This window comes from Vulpes vulpes, unplaced genomic scaffold (assembly GCF_048418805.1).
Source record: "Vulpes vulpes isolate BD-2025 unplaced genomic scaffold, VulVul3 Bu000000627, whole genome shotgun sequence".
Taxonomy (NCBI): domain Eukaryota; kingdom Metazoa; phylum Chordata; class Mammalia; order Carnivora; family Canidae; genus Vulpes; species Vulpes vulpes.
The window spans coordinates 1226401-1244344 of NW_027325667.1; the positions used below are offsets into that span (position 1 = coordinate 1226401).

The 17944-nt window shown below is 43.7% G+C and overlaps 1 protein-coding gene across 1 annotated transcript; it reads right to left on the minus strand.

The window, feature by feature from the left end:
- Positions 1-13007: 13007 nt before the first annotated feature.
- On the minus strand, positions 13008-16670 carry LOC140596378 (abnormal spindle-like microcephaly-associated protein homolog). Its single transcript, XM_072745050.1, is given in 3 exon segments — positions 13008-13978; positions 14150-16010; positions 16013-16670. Coding segments are annotated over 3 exon segments (2991 nt in total). The 5' UTR covers positions 16551-16670; the 3' UTR covers positions 13008-13386.
- Between the last annotated feature and the right edge of the window lie 1274 nt (positions 16671-17944).

The window sequence follows — 17944 nt, forward strand, 5'->3', positions numbered from 1 at the left end:
AACATTAATGTTTTCCTCCTCTCAAGGATAGGGATCTCATAATTTAGAAGTTTAAAGTATTCACATTCCTTATAGTTGATTAGCACAGAGTAAGGATCTAATACATACTAGTCATAGATGAAATTAGCAAGAGAAGTGTTGGTAACAGAAAACTAAAATCGGAAATACAATTCCGTGGGGGCATGAGATTCCACAGTGATGAATTTGCTTGGCACACCGCAACTCTGAGAGAGGCGATTCAACAGAGAAGCCAACTCTGAGATGTCCACACAAAGCTCCCCACCTGGAAGAGAGTTTGCCATTCTGAAGTCACATCACATTTTGTCCTCACTCTTGCACAACTGGGAATAAACTGTATCTTTGTTGTTCATCATGTATTAGGATTAAGATCTTCACATAAAAATACGTGTACACCTTCGTGTAGAAGTACGATCATTTTCTTGTTAGCATAAGATACTAACCTCCCAAATCATTGTCCTGATGCATTAGTTTTTTCAATGTGTATATCCTTAGATGCAAGCAGGTACAGCTTTACAGTCTGCTCTTCTATTTGTACCTAATTGTGTATATTCCTCCACTTCTAGTATCCTCCTAACTCTACTTTTATGCGGCTGCATAATCTGCCTGACAAATAGAATTCTACTTACCGTTAGATTACTTCTAGCCTTTCATCTTCTTTATAAAGTCCTGTTAGATGACTTTTTTTCTGGATATGAACTTAAGAACTGTTATTTGCCTAGAATGACTTCTTAGGAGTGTGATAGTGGGTCAGAGAGGGTATGGCATACTTCTTTCTACTTCCTAACCATTCTTCTCGAGGTGCAGTAGACTTACAAGCATTCTGGTTAACCCCTAGGCTACTTTGCTCGCAGGACTTTACTGCCCCCTCCCTCCCTGGTGTGCCCTATGGCTTGGGTCTGGTTATTAGAACCATCACTCCTTTCCTATCTGTGAAGCAAGTATGGGATTATAACTTCCATGCAACTATCTTGAAATAAGTTATTTTCTTGCCTTGCTCCTTCTCTTCTTGGGTTTATGAGCTCCTGGAGGGTAGGACAAAGTTTTAGAGACCTGTGAACCTACCACTCTTCAGCACTCAAGTGGCATCTCTCAAGAGAATAGACCCTTCACTTTGGGCAGGGGTGGGGGTGGGGGGCTTTAGCCAATTTCATCTAGTAAAGAAAGGAAAATATTGAAGTTAATGTAACTAATTTTTTAATGTGAAGCTAGGTGCCAAAATCTATTGGATTTCCTCAGGCTACTTCTAACATGCATTATCTGCCCTCTTGAATCTCCAGATCTAATTCTGAAGAAACAGACTCCAATTGCTCAGGCAAATAAGTGCAAGTTATCCTGCAAGTTAGCCCAGATCTATTACATGAGCACATGTTTACATGACAGGAGTCCCCCCTTGTGCTGCTTAGCTCCTAGAGCTACAGATTCCCAAGGGAAGTAGGATAGCTTAGATGATGGTAGTCTCCAGAACATCCCTTCATCAGGAATACCTGCATGAAGGACCCTGGAGTGAATACTTGGGCCCCATGCCCCTAGAGGGTGCTGCATGCCCAGGAAGAGGCAGCCATGCTGTCCTCTCCAGGTTCCTCTACCAAGTCTGGCTGTGGTCCTGAGAGCAGAGGGTCTCTCAGGATTCACTGGAATAGAACTCAATGGAAATAGCACAATTTAGAAAATGCAACCAAACCAGCCCACGCCTTTTTTTCTACTCCTAGATTCCCTATCCCAGTGGAATCCAGCCTCCACATCTAAACCAGAATGACTCTGCTGCCCCCACAAGGCAGCCTTGCATCAACATCCACCTGTGCTTGTTTGCTTATATTTCTGAGGATCCAGAGACTAAACATCTGGAAAGGGCCTACAGAAGGTCCTTGCATCCCATGTCCCCTTTCCCTGCCTCTCCAATGGAGCAGTCAACTCAAGGCAGAGCTGTTGACTAGATCTTAACTCATCATTTATCCTAAGAGAATAATATGAACAAGAGATAACATTTATCCTCCCAACAACCATGCAAGTAAGAACTATTATTACCCTTTTATTTTTAAGATCTATTTATTTTTAAAGGGCATGCATATGTATATGCCCAAGTGGGGCAGAGGGAGAGAATCTTCAAGAAGACTCCTCACTTAGCATGGAGCCCCACATGGGGGTTGGGGGGTGGCACTGATCCCACAACCCTGAGATCATGACCTAAGCGACCATCTCCTGATTTCAGCTCAACAGACTGAGCCACCCAAGAGCCCCTTATTACCCTCCTTTAAGAAGAAACAGACTTAAAACAGTTAATCTCAGTCAAAGCCAGAATGTGAAGACCAGTCTGTTTGGTGCCAGAGTCTGCCCCTTCCTACTGAGTCACTGAGCTGCCTTTTGGCCCTCTGACTACCCTGAGTTCAGTCTGATGTATGGAAGTCAAGATGTTCATTCGTTGGCTCGTTTATTTAGCAAATTATTTGCTTTATTGTGGTAACATGCTCTACAGAAACCTGCATAACTCTAGTGTATATACATTTTGAGCTTGGACTCATGCGAACACCTGTGATACTGTCATCACAACAAAGGTACAAAACCTACCCATCACCTCCAAAAATTTCCTTGTGCCCTTTTGTGGTTTTTGTGTGTTTTGGCAAGAACACTTAATGTGAGATGGATCTTCTTAATGCATTTTTAAGTACACCATATACTGTATTGTGAAGAACAAGTACCATGTTGTACAACAGAGCTCTAAAGTTATTTTGCGTAACAAACTTCTTACCTGTCAACCATCCTCTTCCCCTCCCCCACCATTCCATTCTCCGGGTCCTCTGAGAATCCTTATCTCTGTGGCATCAGCTGTAATGTTTTTCACTTTTGATTACATTTATTTGAATCTCTTGGCTGAGCTTCAAGTTTGTCAATTTTATCTTAAACAGCTCTTATTTCCATCCTTTTTCTAGTATTTCATTTATTTATGCTCTAGTCTTATTCCTTCTGCTAACTTTGGGCTCACTTTGTTCTTGCTCTAGCTCCTTGAGGTACCATGTTGGGCCGTTTGAGATCTATCTTCTTAATCTAGGCCTTTATTGTTTTAGAACTTTCCCCATGTACTACTTTTATTAACAGCTACTGTATGCACTTCACTCTGAATAGACCTACAACATAATCTGGCATGAAGACGGACCCAAATGGTGGCAAATCTCACACCAGGGTTGTTCCAAGCACTCTACTCAAGACCCCAGAGGACAGAGGAACTCCCAAACATGGGTAGTGAGGCCCTCATCGGCAGACACCACTGAACTCGGGAGATGAGATTAGTTTCCAAAATGAGGGACTAGACTGAGGCATTGAACAGTAGCCTTGGAGCAAAGGAGGGAGAGCACCAAGGAGGTCCAATACCCTGGATCTGGGGGAGACAGAGGTTCTGAACCCTAGACCTGAGACGCAGCTGTGCGAACCTCAGGCCTGATACTCCCCATTCTCAAAAGTCTGTCTTCTCACTTGTAAAGAGAAAAATGAGATTTTATAAGCTTTCCAGCTGCTTATTTCAATAATAATCATCCATTGCATTTTATGGCTCACTGACTAGCTAGCTATGTGACAGCCGGCCCTCCCTGTACCTAATGCTTAACATTTACACTTACCAAACTTAATGTTTTCCTCCTCCTGAGGATGAGGATCTCCTAATTTAGAGGTTTAAAGTATTTGCATACCTTGTAGTTGATTAGCACAGAGTGAGGATCTAATACATACTAGTCATAGATGAAATCAGCAAGAGAAATATTAGTAACAGAAAACTAAAATTGGAAATACAATTCCTTAGGGGCATGAGATTCCACAGTGATGAATTTGCTCGGCACATAGCAACTCTGATAGAGGCGATTCGGCGGAGAAGCTCCCTCCATGCACATGAGTCACCAGCCGCCTCTGCTGGCCTGTGATGCCCCAGCCTCCACTTCTCCAGAGGGGGAGAGGGTAGGCTGAGACTGATCCTCGGGACCACAGGGTGATTGGGCTGGGGGCGGAGTGATTGTTCATCTGACAAAATGAGGAGTTTGGACAAGATGATGCATAAAGGCCCTCCCAGGTGGGGAGATCTGAGATTTGGCAGAGGCCCAGCCAGAGGAAGTGACTCACCCCAAATCATACAGCTAAGCCTAGGCAAAGTTTGAATTTAAACATTGCTTAAAACAATGCCCAACTACAAGTGTCCGTGGGGACCAGGCTGGAAATCGGGGATTTCTGGACTGCAGTGTCTCCTGCAGTACTTGGAGCAGAATGTGCTCACATGCAGGGGGTGCAGGGTAGGGCCATGTCTGAGTGCCTGTGTTTTGAATGTGGTGACAAAGCAATGTCTGAAGCCCTCAGGAAGTTCCAGAAATGAAAGCGAAGAATGAGGGGGAGCAGGGACCTCTCTGTTCATCTAAAGGAGGCAAGATGGTTGTCTGTGCCCTGGCTAGTCAGACATGCACAGAAAAGATCTTGCAGAGCAGAAGCGCTGGTCCTCGTAGAACATAGAAGAGAGTCAGAGACCAATGCTTGTGCCAGAAGGTGCTGCTCTGAGCCTGGGAGTTCTCACCCCAAAGACTGCAGAATCACCCTCTGAGGCTGGGCCGTCCTCTCAGCATCCTTTGCCTGGGCCATACCTGTACATGTCCCGGCATTAAGAAAACTGGAATGGTATTATAATTCCTTAATAATAAAGCTCCCGATTCTGAGCACTGGTGATGTGCTTGGTGCTTTATGCTTCTGAGTTCTGTTGATTGGAAATGAGGATGAAAACTACCTTACACAATTTTTGTGAAATAAAAACACAAACTGCTTTTTTAAATCTAGGACCCAAGAGTTAGAAATCGACAGTCTTAAGAAAGGTCTGCCTGACTTTAAAAGTGTATTTTCTAGAGTCGCCTGGGTGACTCGGGTGGCTCAGGTCATGAGCTCCCCATCATGAGATCAAGCCCCAAGACAGGCTCCATGCTCAGTCCGTTTTAGATTCTCTCTCCCTCTGCCTTCCCCCTGCCCCCACTCTCTCAAAATAATCTTTTAAAAGTTTTTCTAAGATACCAGTTTCTCTCAAGCTTCTTATCCTTAAGTCCTGGTTTAATACATAATGTGCAAATATACATATTATCAAGTATAGTCGTGTGGACATATATTTTCTATAAGCACAAATGCGTGTTCACTGTGAAGTAAGGAGAAAATTCAAATATTGGCACCATCACCCTTGGATAAATAATGTTAAAATTTTTGTCTGTGTGTGTGTGTGTGTGCACGTGCACGCACACAGTCAATGCATATTTTCTCAATTTGCGTTGTAAAATGAATATATGGTCTGTATGTCGCATATGATCACCTATTTTACCAAATACAAATTTGAATACTTGTCATGCTAGTCTAGTATGTGGTCATACAGCAGCTTAGTTCACCCACTTCCCCCTCCTTTCTCCCCAGTGCGGGGCATTTTAAGTGTTTCCAGTTTGATTCACAAATTAAACTGTTAAAAAAAAAAAAACACTTGGGCAAATAACCTGAGATCAGCACACTAATATTTATCTTCCTGGACTTGTAATTCCACTTCTGTGGATACATTTAAAGGTTTTGGGAGTTCTTACAGCTATTGGTAAGTCTGCCTACAGGAAGGGAATGGGCTCGGCCCATCAACCTGCATCTCCCCACTGTGACAAGACAGCTTCTTGCCATAACTTAACAAAGCAGCACTTGGTGATGTGCTCCTATGTGATTAGCTAACGCGAGTGCCCCTATGGGCAGAGACACATGGCCCTGCAAGCTGTTGAAATCCTCTTGTGAACCTACAAGTCTCTGGATGCCAGGGAATTATTCAAGGTGGAGGCTCCCTGGTATGACTTCCTGCAGCCTAGCCCAGCAGGGAACTGGCTTTCCTAAAGAAGATGCTCCTTCTCCAGGCATTTGCTGTCCGGTTGGAGCCATTGCCCCAAAAGAAAGCAAACACTGTCGGATCAGTGCAATGGCGAGAAAGAAATAGCATTCATCATGTGCCTCTGCCCTTTGTAAACTCTCATGGATGATTGGGGCAGCTCTTTCCCTCCAGGAGGAGCTTCCTATGCCCTGAGATCAACAGTCATGAATGGTGTACTGAGTAGAAAAGGGGTGGCATTCAGCTCAGGAAAAACTGACAGGCACCTCGGTCAGGCCTCTTGGGGGTGGATGGTCACGGCAGAACCAGAAGAAAGAGGCGGAAAACACGTCCTCACGTACATCTATAAACTGTCATGTTAACCTCCTGTTTCCCAAACCCACCCCTACCACCAGGTGCTTCACTGTTTGCACTGTCCGTTGATAGGACCAGTCTCAGAATTTACGGTAACAGTGAAACTCCTTCAGTATTTTCCATTTTATGTGTGGGGAGGAGAACCCAAACTTTGTTACCCAAGATCCTTGAATCTTGGTGACCAACCATTTCCCCAGCTATATTTCTCATCCCTCTTGGGTATCCCCTTGAAGTGCTGCTTCCAGTCATTTGGACGATTCTGTTCCTGAGTTCATTCTATCCATGTTCCTCCACTTGTTTTATAATTTGACTCTGCCTACAACCTGACAGCTGTGGTTCTTTTGCTGGAGCTGCCAAACGACCTGCCTGTATCGGCCCCATTTCTGGAGTGTTTATCAGAAATGCCACCCCCTGTATCGATTTTTTGCATGAGGACTATGGAGTGGCTGGAAGCACAGAGCAGTGCAAACACCAGGAGCTAAGAGCTAAGGGAGGCTGAATGAGATGCTAAGATCTGTTTGAAGGTGCCAGGTACCTATGGTGGCACCCGGGATTTGGAAGGTGAAGGTGAAGTTCTTGAGTGAAGGGAAATGGAGGAGAAATAAGCCCACATTCTGTACCTGCTTTTCCTGCAGTCTATTGGCTGATTCATACCTCAGGGTAAGCATATGAGAATCCCACATAAAGGAACCGGCAGAGGACCGTTGCTAACAGGCTGAGAAACCAGCTGAATGAGAAATCTCACTTGTGGGGCAAAATAGAGAAAAACAGTTTCAGGCTGTGGAGGCAGCCAGGAGCTGAGCCCACTTCTCTCTGCCCAGCTTCTCATGAGATCTTGGATATCAAGGCTCAGCTTTCTCTCAGAGCATAGGTGTTCTTCAAGGGAGAAGGGCAAGGATCTAACAGATTCATAAAAATACTGAAAAATGGGCTAACACTGGGCATAATCTCAAGGTGCAGAGAAGATAATGCTTGGGGTTCACCATCCATGAAGGAGAATGGGTCCTGGGAAAGCCACCAGGTTATCAGCTGAGACCCATGAGTCAGAATGACTCTCAAGCTTAAAAGAGTCTTACAAGCCTACAGAGCCCCTGGTTGTCCTCAGCCCCTGGTTGGCTTGGGCAACTTGACCCCACTCTGTCTACCTATTGGGAGGGTGATCTTCTGAGTCTCTTTGTTCCCCAGGCAATGTCGGACAGCTCTTTGAAACCTCACCAGATATGTCCAGAAACAGCATTAAAGGGGAACAGAAAGAGACCACAAGAGCAAGCTCCAAGGACTTAGTTATTGGAATCCTTAGACAAGGTCTCAAAAGGAGCTATAACAAGGATGATTCAGAAAATACACTGCACGGTGGAGAATTTCACCAGATAATGAATAGAAAAGAATAAACCTGAAATTTGGCAATTAAAGGAATTCCTTTAAGAATCAAAAGGGCATCCTGCCATTCGTAACAAGGTGGTTGAACAAGAAGCATATCCTGCTCTGTGAAATAAGCCAGTCACAGGATAGCACAGCATGACCCCACTTAGGGGCTGGAGGCTTGGCCCTGGGGGTTATTGCTCAGTTGAGTACAAAGTTTCATCTGTGCTAAATGAACAAGCTCCAGAAGCTCCTGGTACAGCACGGCATCTGCACCTCACAGTACTGTTCCACGTACTTCAAATTAAGAGGGTGGATTTCCGTTAAGTGTGCTTCCCACCAAAACCAAACCAAAGCATCCAACACCCTCCAAAATTTCCCTCGTGTCCCTTTTTTGTTTTTGTTTTTGTTTTTTTTAAGTATGTTACCTTGGTCGTCCTAATATCACTGGTGTTTGCATCTATCCAAACTTCTCAAATTGCACCCATTAAATGTGCAGTCCTGTGTACATCATACCTCTATGATGCTGTCGAAGAAAACCGAAAATAGAGGTGTTCAAAGGCACATTCAATGGAAAAATAAATGATCTGTAACACTCACTTCTCTCCAGGAAGCCATGAGGGAGAAGGGCAGAAGCTGAGATTTCCAACCAATTTTGGGCAGCAGCAGTAGTAGTAGTGGGTCAGGGTCAAGACCACGCTTCTGGTTACTGTGGCAAGGGGTCCCGTGTTAATATTTGTGCCTGAGTTGGCCACCCAAGCAAAACGACGGTCTGCAGTTTTCTTTCCTAACTCTGCTTTCCTTTTCTTTTTATATATATACATTTTAATTCCCTTGAATTTTTCTTATTGTTTGGCAGAGTTTAAATGTCATTATTTTATAGGAAACAGAGGAATGGGAGAAAGAACTGTACTCACAGTTCTGCATAAAATGAAAAATAATCTTAAAAATTTTTCATACAGGACATACTGTGCATTGGGAGAGTGGAGTGATTGGAGCATCACGGCTTTAGAGAGGCTGGCAGGGAGTCGGACTGCAAGCACCATCTCCGCCTCGCTGGGAGGCGCAGCCTAGTTCTGTAACCCTCCGGAGCTCACTGGCCCATCCTGATGTGGAGCTGAGGATGCATCCCCACCCCTCCAGCGCCACCTGAGAATGAACTGACATGAGCTGCATACAGCACCTAATGTACAAGTCAAAAGTGCAATGCCATCCCCATCATCATACTGTTGTACTTGTAATGGACTATCCTAATCCTTGTCGCCCCTCCGACGGGCAGGTGCTACAGAACTAGCCAAGCCAGGCCCGACCTCCCCAGGGCACATGAGGGGGCTGCCTGTCTTGAAAGAGTCCCTTGGCTTTATCTTCTGAGCGCTTCCTCTGCACCAAACGCCCTCCTTATGTTGCCTGTGTTTGACGTTTTCTTGTACCAAGAGGGTCTTTGATAGAGACCTTTGAGACACATTATTTCATAGTGAAGTATGCCCTGTGTAGGGGACGGGTCCATGAGCCATGACCTTGGGCTTGATGGGGCTGCTCTCATCACAGAGCTTGGGGGACACTCTGTGTTGAGAAATGGTGGGCAGTCAGCAGCTGGGGAAGGGTTGCAGCCCTGAGTCAGGTGCGTGGCACATCCCAGGTCTGTCACCCTCAGCGTGTGGTAACTTGATGAGTTTCTAGACTTCAGTCAGATGACACAAATTCCTGACTATATTGTGTCTGAACCTTAGTTAACAGCCAATAAATCGGTTTTAATACATGACGATGATCTTACACTTATCAATATCACTGTCCCTTTCACAGAAGGAAGTAGCTTCTAATACTAAAACTCGGCCCAAGGCCTTGTTCTTTCATGTTCTTATTTCACCAGATATTTCTGAGTGCCTTACCATGGAGTGGGAGTGGGCAGCAAGACAAATTCCCTGCTTACATGGAATTTATAGAACTTATTTTGAGAGGAAACCAGAAATAAGCACAGTAACGAACACATGGATAATTTCACGCGGGGATAAGAGCTGGCATCGTTCAGCAGGAACAGGGTTTTGAGATTGATCGGGTGAGGATGGTCAGGGAGGACTTGCCTGGGAGGGGTTGGGGGGGTAACTATGTGTAGAGTCCTGAACACCTTAGGAGCAGGTCAAGCCATGATGATCCATGGAAGGGAGTTCTCAGCAGGGAGAGATCTGAAGCTGCGGGTAGAGGGAGGCCTGGAGGCTGCAGGGCCCCTTCCCATCACTGATTCTCTGAAAAGGACTACAAGCATCCTTTCAAATGGTCTTTTTCTAGATTGTACCATTTTCCAATGGAACTCATTATATCATGGTAGGTAGTTCTGGGACCACAGAGACACAGAACAAGGTGGGCTGTGTTCTTCTCCATCCGGCTCTGGGTGTGGGCAGCAGGAGACCATCGCAGAGCAGGGCTCCCTTCTGGCGGCCTCAGCCCAGGCACAGGACAGCTCCCCCTGGCTCTAAGTTCCCCTTCCCACAGGAAGGGGGAGAAAAGACAGGAAAGGCTGCATCTCTAGTGCATCTGACCACAATTTAAACGGGGGGGAAAGCTGCATTCCCTGCGTACTGAGCGGGAAAAGAAGTGTAGACGTGAAAACCTTTGAATAAGCAATTAACTGGGTGGTAGCACAGGGCAGCGAAAAGAAAGATGAATTGCCCGGAATAAAGGCCGGGAAGGAAGATGAAAAGTGTTCCTGCGGTAAAGGAACTCTGATGCAAGCCACCACGAGATAAAGAAGCAATTGTTTGATATGAGAACAATGAGGTGGCAACTCTCCAGGCCACAAAGGCAGACACCTCTCGTGGCTTCCAGAGGGACAACAGGTGCTTTCACTGCTTGTTGATGAGTTTTAGCTACGCTGTGCCCAGTGCCTACTACGTGCTCCTCTACTCCTCCCTGGACAGCCTGTGCTGAAACCTCTTTCCTGACTTCCTGGCAGGATCGGTTGCTCTAGATGTTCAGTGGCTCGGGATAAGGTGCCCAGGGGCGTAACTTTATTTCTCTCCCTCTTGCTGGTTGGTGAGCTCTGGAGGAGGCGGGAGTGGGTTCAGGGCTTTTACTCATTTCTAAAAGTGTGTTTTCGTTCTTGTTGGATGGAGACATTCTTTTTAAAAGGAAATTGGGAAGATAAGCAGATAGAGATACAAGAAAGGAATCCAACTGACAGTCATCTACTAAGACCTATTAGCTCAGATTCCAGTAATCCGTAGGACAGAAGTCTCTTCTCTCCAGGAGCTCAATATCTAGAGAGAGCAACAGATACGTAAAGCTGCCATTTCAGTATAATGGGTTAAAGGCTTAGCTGGGGGTGTCCTGAATGTTATTGGGGGTGCATGGGTTATTTTTCTTGGCCAGTTGAAAAATCGGGGAGGAGAGGCTTCCTGGAGGAGGCAAGGTCTGATCTGATTTGAATCTAGAAGAATAGATAAAAGCTGATCAGGCAAAGGAGTGGGGTGGGGGGGCACCATGTAGCGGCAGGCATGTGTGCAAAGACCTGAGGGCCTGACTGAATCTGGTTCTTTCTGCCAATTTCAGGGAGGCAGGGGCTCCTGGTAAGTGAGGTATGAAAAGGGGTTGGCCAAATCACCTGGGATGGAAGCAGAGGGAAGAGGTGTCCGGGCCAGATCAGCTCAGGCTGTTGGCCATGATGGGTTCCCACTCCCCACAGGCCCTGGGGAGGAGCAGGAGACCTGATCAGAGTGACATTTTAAGATGTCATTCCACAAGCCAGGTTTGGAGTGAACAGGGCAGGATGAAGCAGAGAGACCATTAGGACACTGTTGAAATATCTCCTGGTGGAATTATGGTGGCTTCATCCTAGGCAAGGGCTAGAAATGAGAAGAGCCAGTAAAGGTAGAGCAATTCAAAGCAGGGATCCATGGTGCAGGGTTGACAGTAGAGAATCCGTGATGTGTGGGGCTAAATTTCAGACTTTCATCATGTCTACATTTGTATTTAAACTTCAAATGAAAAATTTAAAATGACTCGCATTGTGCAAGTTGTATGAAATATGTTAACAACTACAAGTCAAAGAATTAAGAACAATTCAAGTGGAATCTTCTGATCTATGTAACTTTTAGGGCCTGATCCAAGAATATATGGGGCTCTTTGTTTTAAAAAATATATATATATTGGGATGCCTGGGTGGCTCAGCAGTTGAGTGTCTGCCTTCGGCTCAGGGCATGATCCTGGAGTCTCAGGATCGAGTCCCACATCGGGCTCCCAGTGAGGAGCCTGCCTCCTATGTCTCTTCTATGTCCCTGCTTCTGTGTGTCTCTCTCATGAATGAATAAATAAAATCTTAAAAAAATATATATTGGGGAAACAGTACTAGTAAATATTGAGGAGTCTCATGCTCTGAGTAGGTACTACCAGGAAATATTCTAAAACATGAAACTTTTCTCCTGAGGTCTCTGCACAGGCTATGGTGTTTTTCCTGGCTTTTTCATTTTTTTTTTAACCTAGAACGACATTATTTGAGTGAATTTTACTGTTCATCTTTGTCGTCTTTGCAACGTGCGATGCTAGTTTTTCTTTTTTTTTCTTTTTTTTTCTTTTTTTTCTTTTTTAAAATTTTTTAATTAATTTTTATTGGTGTTCAATTTACCAACATACAGAAAAACACCCAGTGCTCATCCCGTCAAGTGTCCACCTCAGTGCCCGTCACCCATTCCGCTCCAACACCCGCCCTCCTCCCCCCTTCCACCACCCCTAGTTCGTTTCCCCGAGTTAGGAGTCTTTATGTTCTGTCTCCCTTCCTGATATTTCCCAACATTTCTTCTCCCTTCCTTTATATTCCCTTTCACTATTATTTATATTCCCCAAATGAATGAGAACATACACTGCTTGTCCTTCTCCGATTGACTTATTTCACTCAGCGTAATACCCTCCAGTTCCATCCACGTTGAAGCAAATGGTGGGTATTTGTCATTTCTAATGGCTGAGTAATATTCCATTGTATACATAGACCACATCTTCTTTATCCATCATCTTTCGATGGACACCGAGGCTCCTTCCACAGTTTGGCTATTGTGGCCATTGCTGATAGAAACATCGGGGTGCAGGTGTCCTGGCGTTTCATTGCATCTGAATCTTTGGGGTAAATCCCCAACAGTGCAATTGCTGGGTCGTAGGGCAGGTCTATTTTTAACTCTTTGAGGAACCTCCACACAGTTTTCCAGAGTGGCTGCACCAGTTCACATTTCCACCAACAGTGTAAGAGGGTTCCCTTTTCTCCGCATCCTCTCCAACATTTGTTGTTTCCTGCCTTGTTAATTTTCCCCATTCTCACTGGTGTGAGGTGGTATCTCATTGTGGTTTTGATTTGTATTTCCCTGATGGCAAGTGATGCAGAGCATTTTCTCATGTGCTTGTTGGCCATGTCCATGTCTTCCTCTGTGAGATTTCTCTTCATGTCTTTTGCCCATTTCATGATTGGGTTGTTTGTTTCTTTGGTGTTGAGTTTAATAAGTTCTTTATAGATTTTGGAAACTAGCCCTTTATCTGATACGTCATTTGCAAATATCTTCTCCCATTCTGTAGGTTGTCTTTTAGTTTTGTTGACTGTATCTTTTGCTGTGCAAAAGCTTCTTATCTTGATGAAGTCCCAATAGTTCATTTTTGCTTTTTTTGCATTTTTTTATTGTTACATATATATATTTTAATTTTAATACAGAGTCAGATTTTAGAAACTGTACCAAGGAGAGCCAAAAACACTTTACACATTCATGATTAGCTTTAGTATTTTTTACGGTACCTACTGAAAATGTTATTTACTAGTAAGGAATGCCAAGTGTGTCCATCACCATTTGAATAGCTTGTAGGGGATTTGTGATTTCTTCCATGTTATCTCTTCTCAAAACCCAATCTGGTTTAAGTCTTGAAACTATTCTGGTTCTTACAGGTGTTTCTGGAATAAAGGGAGTACTTATAGAAGAATTCATCTTTTGTTTATAAAGTGTTCTTTCAGTATTCATTTTATGTTTATGAGCTGTAAGCTTGTAGAGACTATAAATACAGTCAACAACTTTGGACTTACTTGGAACACTAGAGGCCCTATTCGTTGTCTTCAATAAAACAGCTAACAAACAGTAGGTTTTTGTAAAAATGCTTCCACACTTGTCTGCAACTTTGTCACCAGGTTTTTCTTGGTACATTTGCAAAAGGTCCAGCAGTGTATCTATGCAGTTTTCTGCATCAGAAACTGCTGCAGTAGTTTTCTCATACTTAGCGACATTAAGCACGACTTGTACAGCATATCTGATGACTTCCATACAAGGAATGCTACGATTACAACTTCGGATCAAAACAAATATTTTAGAAACTGCTCCACTCTGGGCCATGTTCTCGCAACAAAGAACATCTAGTTCTTTGTTGAATGTGAGAGCATCAACAATTATCATTCAGAGAAAATGGAGAGCTATACTTTCTGGAAGAATAGCTCGTGAACACTTCTTAATGATGAAAAGACATCAAGCTGCTTGTTTGATCCAAGCGAATTTGAATAGCTTGTAGGGGATTTGTGATTTCTTCACAAATCTAGTAACTACCTCTAGGTGCTTTAAGGCCTCAAGAATAGCAGAAAGGTGCTTCTAGGTCAAAAGATAATGAAGTGCAAGCGCAGTTCTTTTGTAAAGTTTGTTTTCTTCTCGAATCTCCCTGTTAACAAGTTGAAGACTTAGTCGTATAGCTTTAATTTTTGTACAATCATTTTTCTTCCTCCAAGAGTATCCTCTCCATAATGCCTGAATTCTACTGATTGCATTATTAAATTTTTCCTGTTTTTTACGGAGGAGGAAACGGCGTACTGCTTTCTGTATTACTGATGCAGCTCTATTCTGCTGGCTCATACATTCTGGAACTTCATGCTGACTTGTGAGGATGCTAGGGTATTTCTGAGCAAACCTCTTTTGCTGTAATCTTGTTCGAAACCACCTCTGGATACAGATGACTGCATTAACCTGCTTGTTAGTATTCTTCATAGACATGTGATGTTTATATGCTCTTTGAATTTTAAGAGCAGACAGGTGATAATATGCAGGTGCTGTGAAGTGAAGAAGTCTGATTTTGGTTCTTTGTTCTAAAATTCTTTTTCTTACTAACCAACCATGCACTAGTGCTTGTAGAACAACTGTAGATTTTTTAAATTCTACTTATTTTATCCTTTGACATTTTCCAGCCTTCCTGGCTCGTATATATCTCTGTATGGTCAAAGCAGCAGACTTCTGCCGGAGAAAGACCTGCCTTGCTTTGTATCTTCTAAAATTCGCTTGGATCAAACAAGCAGCTTGATATCTTTTCATCATTAAGAAGTGTTCACGAGCTATTCTTCCAGAAAGTATAGCTCTCCATTTTCTCTGAATGATAATTGTTGATGCTCTCACATTCAGAAACCGTGTTCTCTCCAGTTTGGTGTAGAAGCAACCTTGAATGATTTTAACAGCTTTTAATACAGCTAGATAGTCTTTACGTGCTTTCCAATACCTATACCAGGCTTGAATCTTGCAGGCAGCTTTCACTTGATGTAAATATTTCCTGGCTTTATAGCTCCTCCACACAGCCTGAATTTTTATGGTGCTATCTTTAATTTTCTGAAACCTCCGTTTCTGTATAAATCCTCTCGTTCTAGCTTGAATCATGATAATGCTGCTCCTAATTTGTAAATATACTTGTCTTTGATGTTTTGTAGACAAAAAGGCTCGGTGGTGATTTTGTAAGACGACTGCTGCCTTCCTGTACAATAAAAACTGCCTTCTTGTTTGCCACGTCCTGAAGTACTGCTGGAGGGTTACCGCAGCTCTTTTCTGCTGGACAAACCTTCTCCGACACACGGCCATCTGAAGGAAGTACTGAATGCGCAGGGCAGCACACTTCTGTGTTTCCAATTTCCCTGTGACCATCTCGCAGAAAGCTCTTTGAGTCCCTACCAGAGCCTCTCTCTGGGGGTACTCGGCCTCTTGTGAACAAGTGACCAGGGAAGCTCCACGCCACTTCTGAGTCCTAAGTGCTGAGCCGTGAACAGCTGCACACTGAGCTTCAGTTCTGCAAGAGCAGAAGGCAGACTGCTTAGCACTGGCTACCAGGTTTACCTCCGAGAGGGTTTTCAGTCTCTCTCTAACCTTCATGCCCCTAAAAGCAGCCTGAATAATTCGCACAGACTTCTGAACTGCCAAAAAATTTTCCCTTTCCACTTTTACTCGGATATAGGACCTAAAATAATTCTGTATTATAGCAACGGCGGTTTTCTTTGCTTGATAATCGAGTTTGGCTCTGTGCATTCGGTAGAATGACTGAATTCGTGTGGCAGCCGGGTGCCTATGCTGCATGTCCTCTTGCACCTTACAACTTCTATATGAAGACTGTGTACACACGACTGCCTGGGTGCGCACTGCAGTTAGTGCCTGTATCGTCTTTGGACAAAAATTACATTTGCTCTCAAGTGGAGATAATGCTTCCTTACTTTGGAGGCTTTAAAATGCTTCTGAATAATAGTGGCAGCCTGATGCTGTTCCTGAATCGGTTTCCTTAGGATCATGTCCCGGAAATCTGCTTCAGTACAGGCTGCTGCTGCATTCCTCAGTGCACTGTGTAGAAGAGCTTTCTTTTTATTTGCTCTATATTTTTCTTGTATTACTTTTGTAGCCCACTGGATCTCTTGGTAAAAAAGATACTGCCTATACATTCTGTATGTGCTTTGTATTATGATAGCAGCTCTGTGTTTTTCCCTTAAAAGCTGTCTTGCTTTCATTCCCTTATATGCAGCCTGAATGATCAAAGCAGAACGTCTCTGTCGAACAGAATTTTCTCTTTGCAATTTTGCAGCCCTGTATGTTCTGTAATGTTGCTGAATTAAAATGGAGGCATGTTTCCAGGTCTGAAATGTAACATATGTTCTGTGCATTCTGTAAGTGGCCTGGATGAGAACCGCAGCCCTGTGCATCTATTGCAGCTTCTTCTTTGCCACCAGCCTTGGGTAAGATGACTGGATTGTAATGACCGCTTTTTTTAATTTCAAGAATTGGTGCAAGTGATGCCTGGCACAAATGGTGGCCCGGGATTTTCTCTGAAAAAAAACCAGTAGCTCTTTTGAGGGAAATGAACCTTTTCTTCACCACTAAAGATCTAAACGTGCTTTGAATAAGGGTCGCAGAGGAATGCATGTTTTTCAAATGTTCTCTTTGCCTTTGTGGATGTATCTTGCAAGAAGTTACTGTGGCCAAGTTCAAAAAGTGTGCTGCCTGTGTTCTCTTCTATGATTTTGATGGACTCTAGTCTCACATTTAGATCTCTCATCCATTTTGAGTTTATCTTTGTGTATGGTGAAAGAGAGTGGTCCAGTTTCATTCTTCTGCATGTGGATGTCCAATTTTCCCAGCACCATTTATTGAAGAGACTGTCTTTCTTCCAGGGGATAGTCTTTCCTCCTTTATCGAATATTAGATGACCATATATTTCAGGGTCCACTTCTGGGTTCTCTATTCTGTTCCATTGATCTATGTGTCTGTTTTTGTGCCAGTACCACACTGTCTTGATGACCACAGCTTTGTAGTACAACCTGAAATCTGGCATTGTGATGCCCCCAGCTATGGTTTTCTTTTTTAAAATTCCCCTGGCTATTCGGGGTCTTTTCTGATTCCACACAAATCTTAAAATAATTTGTTCTAACTCGCTGAAGAAAGTCCATGGTATTTTGATAGGGATTGCATTAAACGTGTAAATTGCCCTGGGTAACATTGACATTTTTACAATATTAATTCTGCCAATCCATGAGCATGGAATATTTTTCCATCTCTTTGTGTCTTCCTCAATTTCTTTCAGAAGTGTTCTATAGTTTTTAGTGTACAGATCCTTTACCTCTTTGGTTAGGTTTATTCCTAGGTATCTTATGCTTTTGGGTGCAATTGTAAATGGGATTGACTCCTTAATTTCTCTTTCTTCAGTCTCATTGTTAGTGTATAGAAATGCCATTGATTTCTTTTTTTTTTAATTTTTTTTTAATTTTATTTATTTATGATAGGCACACAGTGAGAGAGAGAAGCAGAGACACAGGCAGAGGGAGAAGCAGGCTCCATGCACCGGGAGCCCGACGTGGGATTCGATCCCGGGTCTCCAGGATCATGCCCCGGGCCAAAGGCAGGCGCCAAACCGCTGCGCCACCCAGGGATCCCTGATTTCTGGGCATTGATTTTGTATCCTGCCACGGTACCAAATTACTGTATGAGTTCTAGCAATCTTGGGGTGGAGGCTTTTGGGTTTTCTATATAGAGTATCATGTCATCAGTGAAGAGGGAGAATTTGACTTCTTCTTTGCCAATTTGAATGCCTTTAATGTCT